Consider the following 13,018-nt stretch of genomic DNA (forward strand, 5'->3'; position numbering starts at 1 on the left):
TCAGGGTCACGGGGGTGCTGGAGCCTATCCCAGCTGTCAAGGGCGAGAGGCGGGGTACACCCTGGACAGGTCGCCAGTCTTTAGTCTGTCGCAGGGCTAAAATTTTAAAGTCAGAGGTTAAAAACTGCAGTTTAAAGAGTATTACACACTCAGAGACACCAGCCTGTGGTTTTAGTACGCAGTAAAGTATCAGCAGTACTGCTACTACCGCAGTAATACTGCATTAGTATAGTTAGCAGCAGGCGGGGATTTACAGTAATTTAATCCAAGTTTAATTATTATGTGAATAAACTTGAGCCATCGGGGTAACTTTGTGCTGAACATTTGGGGGGTCAAGATCTCTGTCTAAATAAATAAATAAATCTGGGTAAATTCCCAGATGATTAAACATGCAACTATTTTGCTGGGAATTCCTGAAATGAGTAAAGAAAATCAACAGCCTATTTATGCAAAATAATTCATAATTTTATTGGGGGGGGGGGGGTTATATTGGTTGGGTCTGATTATTGGGGGGGTCATAATCCCCCTAACCTCCCTGGAAACTACGCCCCTGCCTGAGACTCACCTGAACACACCAGCATGTGTGACCAGGTGCTATCTTACCTGGACAACAGCTTCTGTTCACGCCCAAATTTTCACACAAGTTACAGAGGACACTCACGCCTGTTGTCCTGGGGACAGATGTGGCTACATTTTTGATAATCAGCAGCTTTAAGAAGCAGGCAGCAGGTCACCTGGTTAACCTTTGACCCTGATGGTGTGGCTGAAAAATGGAACGATGGCTCATTTGACCTCTGTGAGTGTCACGCCTACATGTTTGCATACAGTCTGTTTCTCTGTTTTATAAAACTGTTAAACTGCAGTCACATGATGCTGCATGTCCGTGGGTCACTTGATGTTCTCTGACCATCTTCATCACACATCTGCGTGTCTCATGAATACATGTACTTCATGCTTCAGTAAAGGAAACCTTTGCACTGTGTTTACGCAGGTAAAACTCTGCAGCTCACACTCACCAGACACACCTGTTCTCACCTGCATGAGTCACTCTGCTTCACTAACAGTCATGAACCAGTGATCAAAGGGCAATGACGGGTCAGCTGACTGCTGTCTGGCTGTTTTGTTAAATTGCATAAATCTTTATTAATAAACCCTGTGAGACAGGTGTGACGTTGGGCTGGTTTCAGGTGGTTTGAAGGCTTTGCTGCGCTCTGACGAATGGTTCAGAGCAGAGATCACTGCACCAACACTGATTTAAAACCACGTCAAAGTCAAACTTTATCGTCCGTATGGCACGCTTACAGGACCCAGTATGGACGTACCCCGTCACACACCTGAAGCAGGACTAAAGTGAAAGCTGTGAAGCGCCGTGTGGACGTCCAGCATCATTCAGGTAAGAGGACTCATGACAGCATCCGTTAGCTCGCCGGGTGGAGGCGGGGATGGACGTGAGCCGCTCGGCAGGTGTGGAGGATGAAGGTGTGAATCACGGCGCGGAGAGTGTGAACGATCACATCTCCAGTTACTGACGACATGTTTGTTTGTCAGGTGTGCAGAGACAGCACTCACACCACAACCTTTATTCCAAAAAGGGTCATAGTTTATTCAGGAAATCATTAATTACAAACGAGCCTAAAATAAAAGCCGCGAGTTCATTCTGAGCAGTTTAATCCGTGTCAGCTCTCCTCAGGCTGTGTGGGTCCTCGCTGGTCTCAGATCAGCTCCTCTCTGCACTGTGTGTGAACCACACCTGCTTGCATCTGCAGATAAAAGCCATAAATCACAGAGGCTGTAAGCGCACGTCCTGCTAATGTGGAGAAAACCGATGATTTCAGCCTGAACCAGACAGAGAAACGAGAGCTGCGCAGTCTTCCTCCACCACACGAATCACCTGGAAGTAAAATTTACAGAGTGTTTCTTTTCCTTTCAGGGCCATGCTGTCACAGGCTAAGCTCCCGGAACACGAGTTTGTCAGTTTAAATAAAGTTTATCCGTCAGTGCTGAGCTCATGTTCAGGACGAAGGTCCAGCCTGAAGCCAGCGTGCTGAGAGGTGTGTGTACTGCGGTCAGGTGTGTGTGTGTGGGGGGGGGGGGGAGCGATGATGTGAGCGAGCAGCAATGTGACGGTAACACGAGGAAGCTAAAAACGGCGCTCGTCTTCGTCGCTGAGGCGTTAATGAATCAGACCCCGGTGCTACAAGAAGAATAACACAGCTTTATTAAAATTGATTTTGGCTACATTTATTCGAGCATGGAAATTAAAAATGAAAAATCATAAAACATTTCAGGAATTCCTTCATCGTCTTCACCAGTCTTTCATCACCTCTTTAGTGGGATGATTAAAGTGGATTTTTTTTTTTAAATACAGTGTTTTCACCAGAAGCTTCGTATCCAAAGTTCCCCAAATTTAAAATTTCCAGTAGTTTGGAAAAAACAAAGAAAGCAACAAGAAACGCTCCAGAGTTTTGCTCCGATCATTTTACTAAAATAGATGTTTGTGAGGAACTCTAATACTGTACACTACAGTATGAAATAAATAAAATTAGGAAATATAAAATGAGTCACATAAATAAAATGGCAAACTCTCAAATTAAAAACAAAAGTAATACTGACAGAAATACTGAGGTGAACAGAAACACAGAAAATTGCACAAACGTGTAAACTAAGAAACTGACGCCTTGCTACGCTAACACTGACGCATCGGACAGGTAAGCTCGTCACTTTAATACTGAAGCAGAGGACAGGTGGCGCTGTACAGGGATGGCACAGGTGAAAGGTTTGCATATAATAAGGCTTTCTCTGGAGAAAATTCAACACACTCAGAGGGCTCTGCCTTTCATTTTCATTTCCTCTGCGCTTTAAGACTCCACGTTTTATTTTGAAAATCACACAGGTTTAAATGTTCCTCCACGTAAAAAAACAAATCAGGAGGCCCAAAGTCATGTGGTTAGTTGGCAAAATAATAAAGTCGAATAAAAAATAAAAACATCACAGTAAAAGGAGATAAAATACGACAATAACACTGACAGGAAGTGGCCGAGTGTTCGAGGCTGTATACCCTCTTTTTTTCCTTTTTCTTTTATTTTGTAGTGATTCAGGGAGTGGAGTGCAATTTCCTGAAGTGAGGTTCGAACACAACAACACACCGAAAGTTAAGAACAACATAGCACCACACAGCTTTTAGGCCTTTATAATACTGTACATTAAAAACAGCTTCATTTCATTATAGTGATACTCATTACGACTTCTTCTTCTTCTTTTGTTTTTTGCATAATGTGGATTTTTAAACGGTCCCACAAGCTTCGGGGGGGGGGGGGGACGCTCATGGGGTCGAGTCTCCGCTCAGGGACTGACGGAGGTTACCTGCGGCGTGGAGGCGTTTTAAAAGTTAAACGTTAACACTGATAATAACAATAATAGATCCCAGTGTTATTCAGACTTCCTGTGGACCTGCCTCTCCGTTTGGGCTCATCAAACCAAACTTCACACAAAACACTCATGACCTTTGACTCATCAGGTTCAGGCTATGATTTTTTCTCTTCAGCTCTGTAGCCAGGCTGACAAACAGTCAGAGCTCTTTTGAGCCAACCATCCCTTTAACGTTAACTAGTAATGACTTCATGAACTTCTTCACAAATAAAATTTTTATCATTAGAGAAAAAATGACCAATAATCATCCCACAGATGTAATATTATCTACAGCTACTCTTAGTACCATCGATGTTAAGTTAGACTCTTTTTCTCCAATTGATCTTTCTGAGTTAACTTCAATAATTACTTCCTCCAAACCATCAACGTGTCTTTTAGACCCCATTCCTACAAAACTGCTCAAAGAAGTCCTGCCATTAATTAATTCTTCGATCTTATATATGATCAACCTATCTCTAATGATCGGCTATGTACCACAGGCCTTCAAGCTGGCTGTAGTTAAACCTTTACTCAAAAAGTATCTCTAGACCCAGCAGTCTTAGCTAATTATAGGCCAATCTCCAACCTTCCTTTATATCAAACATCCTTGAAAGAGTAGTTGTCAAACAGCTAACAGATCATCTGCAGAGGTTTATTTGAAGAGTTTCAGTCAGGTTTCAGAGCTCATCACAGCACAGAAACAGCTTTAGTGAAGGTTACAAATGATCTTCTTATGGCCTCTGACAGTGGACTCATCTCTGTGCTTGTCCTGCTAGACCTCAGTGCAGCGTTCGATACTGTCGACCATAATATCCTATTAGAGCGATTAGAACATGCTGTAGGTATTACAGGTACTGTGCTGCAGTGGTTTGTATCATATCTATCTAATAGACTCCAGTTTGTACATGTAAATGGAGAGTCCTCTTCACACACTGAGGTTAATTATGGAGTTCCACAGGGTTCAGTGCTAGGACCAATTCTGTTTACATTATACATGCTTCCCTTAGGCAGCATCATTAGAAGACACAGCATACATTTACACTGCTATGCAGATGACACCCAGCTCTATCTGTCCATGAAGCCAGATAACACACACCAATTAGTTAAACTGCAGGAATGTCTTAAAGACATAAAGACCTGGATGGCCGCTAACTTTCTGCTTCTTAATTCAGATCAAACTGAGGTTATTGTACTCGGCCCTGAAAAGCCTAGAAATATGGTATCTAATCAGATTCTTACTCTGGATGGCATTACCTTGGCCTCCAGTAACACTGTGAGGAACCTTGGAGTCATTTTTCACCAGGACATGTCCTTCAACGCACATATTAAAGAAATATGTAAGACTGCTTTCTTCCATTTGCGCAACATCTCTAAAGTTAGAAATATCCTGTCTCAGAGTGACGCTGAAAAACTAGTTCATGCATTTATTACTTCCAGGTTGGACGACTGCAATTCATTATTATCAGAAAGTCCTAAAAACTCCCTGAAAAGCCTTCAGCTAATCCAAAATGCTGCAGCAAGAGTCCTGACAGGGACTAGAAAGAGAGAGCAGATTTCTCCTGTTTTGGCTTCCCTTCATTGGCTTCCTGTTAAATCCAGAATTCAAAATCCTGCTCCTCACATACAAGGTCTTAAATAATCAGGCCCCATCTTATCTTAATGAGCTTGTAGTACCATATCACCCTATTAGAGCACTTCGCTCTCGCTCTGCAGGCCTACTTGTTGTTCCTAGAGTATTTAAAAGTAGAATGGGAGGCAGAGCCTTCAGTTTTCAGGCCCCTCTTCTGTGGAACCAGCTTCCAGTTTGGATTCAGGAGACAGACACTATCTCTACTTTCAAGATTAGGCTTCAAACTTTCCTTTTTGCTAAAGCATATAGTTAGGGCTGGACCAGGTGACCCTGAATCCTCCCTTAGTTATGCTGCAATAGGTGTAGGCTGCCGGGGGATTCCCATGATGCATTGAGTTTTTCCTTTCCAGTCACTATGTGTTAACAGACCTCTCTGCATTGAATCATATCTGTTATTAACCTCTGTCTCTCTTCCACAGCATATCTTTTATCCTGTCTTCTCTCACCCCAACCAATCACAGCAGATGGCCCTGCCCCTCCTTGAGCCTGGTTCTGCGGGTTTCTTCCTGTTAAAAGGGAGTTTTTCCTTCCCACTGTCGCCAAAGTGCTTGCTCATAGGGGGTCATATGATTGTTGGGTTTTTCTCTGTATCTATGAAGCGCCTTGAGGCGACTTTTGTTGTGATTTGGCGCTGTATAAATAAAATTGAATTGATTCCAAAGATTTACCCTCAAATGCTTAAAATCATACAAAATAATGTTGCTAGCATCATTATTTCATTCACATAAAACCTCCCACAGGTCTGAATGTGTGTTTAGGTATCATGGTGATGAAAACAAGCTAACCTAGCAAAATCGAGCAGGGATCATTAACGACCACGCGTATATGACGGTACGCCTCAAAGACCACACCTGGTGTTCAGAGAACTACAACTTGAACCTGCTCTTCATTCCACAGAGTCCCTAATTAGACCGAGACCATCGCTCACCCTAACACGTCATTCAGAGTTGCTACGGTTGCTGTTAGTGTCTTTAGTAAATGGTGTTCTGCTACAACAAAACTGGTTTCTCAGTAGGTCTCAAGGTAAACCTGTCTTCTCTTGGATTCACAAACACAATAATAAAAAAATACTTCTGTACTGTACAGGCTTGCTTGTCCGATTTAAGTAGAAGCTTTTTGGGCTCTATTTTCAGTGTTTTTACTTAAAGGTTGAAAACTAGTGCCTTGGGGTCTTGGGGTTTTGCCCCAAGATCTAAAAATCTATCAATCAAATCTAACATCAGCTCAGCAGAAACCTTAAGCTTCAGGGTTTGAGAGCTTCAGACTGAACTGCCGAGGTTCAAAGTTCGGCCTTTCTGGCTGTGAAACTATCCCAGCACTTTAGCTACCGGCAGAACTTAAACTTTAAAATGTTAAAGAAACAGGACTCCATTAAGAAAAGGTGTCAACAAACACTTTGAAGGAGAAAATAATCAGACTGAACCTGATAAATCAGAGGCCACGAGTTTTGTTAATAATACTAAGTTAACTGCACATTACAGCCTTTTTAAAATCATTTATGTTTTCGGTCGGCTGAACGCGAACGAAGCTGAATCAGACCATAAACACATTTGTGACCCATCAGTCTCAGCAGGAAGTCTAAAGTAAACACTAATTTGGTGTGAGAAGATGACCGCCGTCCCCTCCGGCCCTCATCTTCCTTTCAGCCCCTCATAAAGCAGCAGCTGCATCGAGCCAGCGTCCCAAAGCTTTTGTTGCTCCTCATCAGTCCTCCTGGTCTGACCTGCCGTCTGTTTTCCCTTCTCGTGAACTCTCGTCCATCGGCAGCGGCGAGCCTTTACCCTCAACGTCCCCCATCAAGTCCATCTGGCTCCTGCTGTCGCACTCCTGCTCCTCCTCTCCTTTTCTGAAACTTCCCTCCTGCCGCTCTGTCACCTCCTCAGACATCTTGCCGTCCATTTCCCTCTCCTCCCGTCCTACTCCTCCCTCACCGCTGACCCTCAGCATCGCACTGCCGCCATCCTCCTGCTGGTCCTCTGGGTCCGAGTATCCAAGGGGCCCCAGCCCCTGGAGGTAGCCCCTCATCAGCAGCTCGGTGGGCTCCAGCCCTGCAACTGCAACGCCTCCTCCGCCTCCCTTGTCCCTGTCCTCCCTCTCGGCCGCCTCACGCTCCTCGGCCTCCCTCTTGCAGTATGAGTAGCGGTGGTTCATGTGCTGCGAGTACGAACCCGAATGCGAAAAGCGCTTGCCGCACTTGTCGCACTGGTAGGGCTTCTCTCCAGAGTGCAGGCGTGAGTGCTCAATCAGGTGGTGCTTGTGTTTGAAGGCCTTCTTACAGATCTGACACTGATGCGGACGTTTACCTGCAGAAACACAATGGAGGGTGGGACACGGTCAGGACGGACACAGCTGGACACGGAGACACACAGCAGAGTGAATCAGCACATGACAGACAGCTGCAAACCCAACGAAGGAACAAGAAACAAATCTCTTAACTCAAAGACACAGCTGAAACAATCACCAATCAGAAGACTGAACTACAGATCTTTGAAACCTGTGCGGTGATTGGCTGACGGTAAAAAACAAAAACAACAAAAACATGACAGGTTTGAACTAAAATCTTCAACTCATCCTGTTAACATTTCATCACACCCTCGGTGTCTGTCTGTTGCCATAACAACAATGAGGCATGCTTGAGACACCACGAGGTAACGCGAACCTTCAGCGGCCTGCGGTCAGCTGCGATGACATCACAGCTCCGGATTTAAATTTAAGGAGGGGCAGGAACCCTAACAGCTGTAACAGCTCCCAACACACACACACACACACACACACACACACACACACACACACACACACACACACACACACAGAGCTGGTTTACTACGACTGTACAGGCGGAAATTTCTTATGTCTGAACAGGATGCTTCAGCTGCTGCCAACTGGCAGGCTGAATGCTGCCCAATCACACGTCCCACGCACACATGCACCAAAAACATGGCTTTACCCCGACACACACACACACACACACACACACACACACACACACACACACACACACACACACACACAGGCAGATCATAGCCACAAATAGACCCGGAGCGCCTGTAACATCCACCATAGCTGGCATTCTGACACACACACACACACACACACACACACACACACACACACACACACACACACACACACACACACACACACACACACACTGCGGCAGAAATAACTGAGACGGTAGATTCCTGCTTCGAGTGTTGGAGGTGGGAGGGAAACATGAGGGTGATGCAACTGAGTGAAAGACATGAAGGTAGAGCAGGTCTGAGTCTGTGAGGACGGCACACAGGTAAGATCAACCAAACTCCAATATTAGCACAAACACGCAGGTTTGACTTCCTGTATCAATGGGAACAACAAAGACGTGTTCTCGTGTTCAGCTTTTGTTCTATCACATGTCAGAGGAATGCAAACAACACATGATTATCATTCCGTGAGCCTCCAACTCCCAAATCATAAACCCCACTTTACTGTAACACCAGGACAAGCACCGAATTTGACGACAGGAAGCATCAGTCTGACGTCCGTCAATGAAAAATTACTATTTAATATTAAATAATAAAATCATGAGAACGACGAGAAAACAAAAAACACAAGTAAAATCAAGATGAATGTGAGTGTTCAAGAACAGAAAACTAGTCATTACCATGTGTTACTACCTTTGATAACGAGCAGCTGAAAGGAGGCTCCATGAAATGCTGTAAATATGCTGCATGTTAATGGGTCATTAAGTGGAAGTGATGTGGGTTAATGTGTGAGGCAGGACATGAACCAAACTTCATTTAAAAAGCACTGATTTTATCTCCAGAGCAGTGAGAAAATGACAAACTGAGCTGACGCCGTGCAGCCAGAGTCGTCTGAGGGTGTGGCTCTGCTTAACGCCACAGATTACCTTTATCCGTGACGCAGCGAAAGGCGTGAAGATGAGACACCAAACTAGTGAAACACTGACTTTATTCAGGACATGCTGGGGGGTCGTTTAGGATTTTGATTTGGATCAGAAGAGTCCTGCAGAGAAATCTCATGAAAGCATTAAACCCCACAATGCTGCAGTCTTACTGAAGCCTCCACATTCATCACATTTCCTGCGGGGCGACTCGGTAAACTGGGACGCTTTAATAAGAACAGTGTTTGCTGCTTCACCTTTCCTGCTGTGGTGTTATCATAAGTTGTTTGTTTCCAGTTTAAAAATGGAAAAAAATGGACCATCTCTCGGCTGTAATTAATATTTCCTTTTGATCTTCACACAGTCATGCAAACATGCACTCCTCCTCCTCTCTCAGTGTGAATGAGGTGCTGCTGATATTTGGGGCGCTGAATGTTTTTGTACTGCTCTCTGTATTAAAGGCTGCCTACCCCCCGCTGAAAAGAAAGGCGCATGTTAAAGGCCACGGCCTGCAGAGAACAAAAGAGAGAAGCAGAGCTACGAGTGGGGAGCTACGTGAGGAAACAGAAGAGTGAGGACAGAGGAAATAAGGAGGCATTGGGTGGGTAAAAAGAAGTGTCCAAGTGTTATATATACCTGTGTGCTCATATTTGTGTCTTAGGAGGGAACTGGTCTTCTGGAATGTTTTGTCGCACAAGTCACACGCGTACATACCACTTTCAGTCTTCTTAATCTTCTTCCTGGAGAGCAGCGAATCGCTGTCTGTCAGGTCGTCCAGGCCTGACAGATAGTCCGCCGTGCCGTCCAGCAGCTCCCCCTGAGACAGAGACAGAGCTTCAGTACCCCGATAATCCCACACCTGTCAGCCTCGCGCCACGAGACTCCCCCCCACCGCCTCTATGATCCCAAGTCTGGACAGGGCTTAAAGGCCCAACCCGGTAAGTCCCCCTCACCCAGGAGACTCTGAGAAAGAGGGGTGTGTTTACAGATAACAGCTGACAGCAGGTGAGCTGAGGTCAGAGGTTTACCACGAGACCGGAACAAAGCGCTGACCATCATTTTTAGTTTCAATTTCAGGAACTTTCCCAAAAAGTCCACGCAGCTGCTTTCATACAAATCATCCAAGAGTCAGCGGTGACCGGCACTTCAAGGGGCGGGACTTATGAGCTGTTTACCTTTGGTGCTGCTGACAAACGGTATTTATGATGGCACAGTGAAAAACTCTCAGCATTTCACTAAATCCAGATTTGATCTGTGATTTGTTTTCAGGAGATGAACTTCCCTTCTTTACAGGAAGTGAAGTTTTCCTTTAAAGGGCAAAAAATTCTGAATCTGGAGGTATTCGAGTCTTTTGTGGAACCAGCCTCTTTTTCTCTGGCATTACTTCCACACTTTGCATTTTTAAAAATACTCATACATGAAACCTGGAAAACTCTGACTACTTTCAGTCGGAGCAAACACATCCCGCCCCATAATGAGACCAGTTAAATGTAGACGCCACAGTGGAAACGCTGAAGCTCAGCTCATAGGTCCCGTGGCAGGGAGACCCTTTAAAATTCTCCACGCTCAACACTGGCTGGGTCAACAATACTTTTAACACATCACTATACAGACAGCTGTAAGCCCCAAGCCCAACAAACAATCCCTTTATCCAACTTCTGTGCTGTGGAGCAAACACGTCATCATGATCAAAGCTAACGGAGCTGATGGCGGGTTTGGACTGCCAGCCGCCATGTTGTGTGATGGAGATGAAAAGCCCTGAAAACTAACAGCCACCTGTTGTCTTTGCTGTTATCTGTCCAACCATGAGCCATGCACGGCCAGTTTGGAGGTTTTCAGTGCAACACACTCCAGTCTGAGCAGGTCGGGGTTACCAAAACCTGGGAATACTGACCCTCCATGGCTCCTGGCTGGCTCTGTTTAGAAGAAAGAACAAACAAAACAAAACGCATTGTCCTTACTTTACATGATTTTTACCTGGAAGCCTGGTTTCCGCTGGTACTTTCTCCTCTGCTGCATTTCAGCGAATGTGGTTGCCCCAGTGGCGTAGGTGTAGGCCATGTGAGGCAGGAAGCTCATGGGGTCAAGACCCGGGTAGGGCCTGAGGCCTGGGATGGTCGCTTGGGCAGGAGTCATGAAGGTGTGTGGGGGAAATGCTCCGTGAGGTGGAAGGGAGGTGTAGACAGGTCCGCCAGCAAAGGCATTAATCCCAAAGATGGGACTGGTGCTTTTCTCCAGTTGGTGAATAGCATTCCCTCCACCATCAGATCCCAGCACCTCCTTCTTAATGTTGACCAAATCAAAGGGCCCAGACACCTGCTCTCGCCCCAAAGCCTCCCCGTTGTGCTCTCTGATTAAACCATTGGGTCTGGGCCGCTTCTCTCCGGCGGAGGCGCGCTTCTGCGCCATGTGTTTGGGGAGCGACAGATCCAGCGGTGTGTCCCCGCGGGCTTCCTCCGAGTTCAGGCTGTTCGGAGTGTAAGAGCTACTCTGAGAGTGTTTGGAGGAAGTCGAGGAAAGGTTAAGGGGTGATGGAGTGTTGCTTCTCAAGTGGTCCAATGATTCTAGTGGTTTTTGCCCTGCTGTTTGCCGGCTGGTTGTAAACTGGTGGGAGGACTCGCAAAAGCCATTAGTGAAGCTTCGGTGTAAATCTGCAGCTGGAAGTGACATTGGAGACCGGTTCAATCTGTGGTTGACTTCTGGTCCACTGCAGTCAGGAGGTGGTGACCTTTTACCGTGGTGGTTTTGGCTCTTCCACTGGGCAAACCACTCCTTGACAAACTCTTGAGGGAGGCCAACAGCAACTGAGATTTTGAGCAGTTCCTCTGAGTTGGGCTCAGTGTTCATGGCGAAATAAGCTTTGAGCAACGACACGTGATCCTTGAAGTGGCTGACGGGGCTGGTGGCTCGGTCGTTGCTGGAGACCTCGGAGGACATCCCTCCCTGGTGGCCAGCGGGACAGCCGTCTGCCGGTTGCAGGACGGCTTTTATTTCCTCGTTCATTTTGCACAGGTAGCGCTCGTGTTGGTGCAGGGGGATTGGCCCGGGGAAGGTCTCCTTGCAGTATTGGCAGGAGAATGGCAGGAACTGGTTCTGGTTTTCATGTTTCTTTTCCTCACTGCTGAGATCCACAGAATGGCTTGGTTTCTCCTTCTTAACACCCTCTTGCCTCTTAGACTCGTCGATCAGACTCTTGGCCTCATTGACCTTCTCCAGTGTGTAATCTATGATGCTCTTGGTGGGACTGCCATCGCCCGTCACCAGGAAGCCACCCTGAGTTGCCTTGGTCTCCTCCATCTGGGCACCTAACTCCTTCATGTAGGACCTGAGCTTGTCTTCAGGGCTTCCATCCATTTTTTGCCTGTACACCGTGTTGTCCACAATCTGGAGCACCTTCTGCACCTCGCTCAGGTTGTTGCCAAGGGATCTCACGTAGCCCAGCATTTGGAGGTCCAGCCCAATGCCTCCCAGATGTTGAAGGGGACTCTGGGAGGAGTTGTGAAAACCCAAGGGGCTTCCCCCCCGCCCGTTCAGGTAGACCCCGGGTCCCCCAAACGCATGCTGTGAGGCCATCAATAGCCGGTAGTCGTTGAAGTCCATCGGCTCAGGTTTTATGTCCAGCTGACGTGGCTGGTCTTGCTGCCCCAGCGGGCGCCCGTTTTCAAGTTTGTGGCGAAGCTGGGCCAGGGCGGGGCTTCCAGGTGATGAGGTTGTAGAGCTGGGAGAGGAGCCGAGTTTGCCACCATTTCCATTGCGTACTCTTCCATTGAGGGCAATCAGGCCAATGCACTTTTTGCTGCTGATGTGGGAACTGTAGGAGCCGGAGTGGGAGAAGCGCTTCTTACAGTTGGAGCATTCATATGGCTTCTCACCTGAAACACAGCCCAACGTCTGGATTACTTCTCAGCCCACAAACGTGCTCTATAGTTTAACGTCAGGTATTTACTTAAAACATCATCATTCGTCCACAGTTAGTCACCAGTGTGATCTTTACACCTTTGATCCAGAATTGGAGGTGGTGCTTTTCCTCCTTCAACACCAGCAAAGTGTATGTTATCCATGCACCATCTCAGCTGCTGACGTCCAGGATTAACTATGAA

General features: G+C 46.4%; 1 protein-coding gene across 4 annotated transcripts in view; it reads right to left on the minus strand.

Moving 5' to 3' along the window:
* Positions 1-2,195: 2,195 nt before the first annotated feature.
* Positions 2,196-13,018, minus strand: part of zeb2a (zinc finger E-box binding homeobox 2a) — a 40,421-nt gene continuing 29,598 nt past the window's right edge. For 3 of the 4 annotated variants that reach the window (XM_085434871.1, XM_085434873.1, XM_085434870.1), the window contains 3 exons: positions 10,896-12,790; positions 9,555-9,735; positions 2,196-7,341 (listed from right to left, as the gene is read on the minus strand). In XM_085434871.1, coding sequence (XP_085290997.1) covers positions 6,743-7,341; positions 9,555-9,735; positions 10,896-12,790 — 2,675 coding nt within the window. In that variant the 3' untranslated portion in view covers positions 2,196-6,742. The remainder of the gene's footprint in view (positions 7,342-9,554; positions 9,736-10,895; positions 12,791-13,018) is intronic. The other variant, XM_085434872.1, reaches the window with a different exon arrangement.

Source organism: Copadichromis virginalis, linkage group LG16 (assembly GCF_057382275.1).
Source record: "Copadichromis virginalis isolate Kocher_CV1m ecotype Utaka linkage group LG16, C_Virginalis_male_GT1.1, whole genome shotgun sequence".
In the NCBI taxonomy this organism is placed as follows: Eukaryota; Metazoa; Chordata; class Actinopteri; order Cichliformes; family Cichlidae; genus Copadichromis; species Copadichromis virginalis.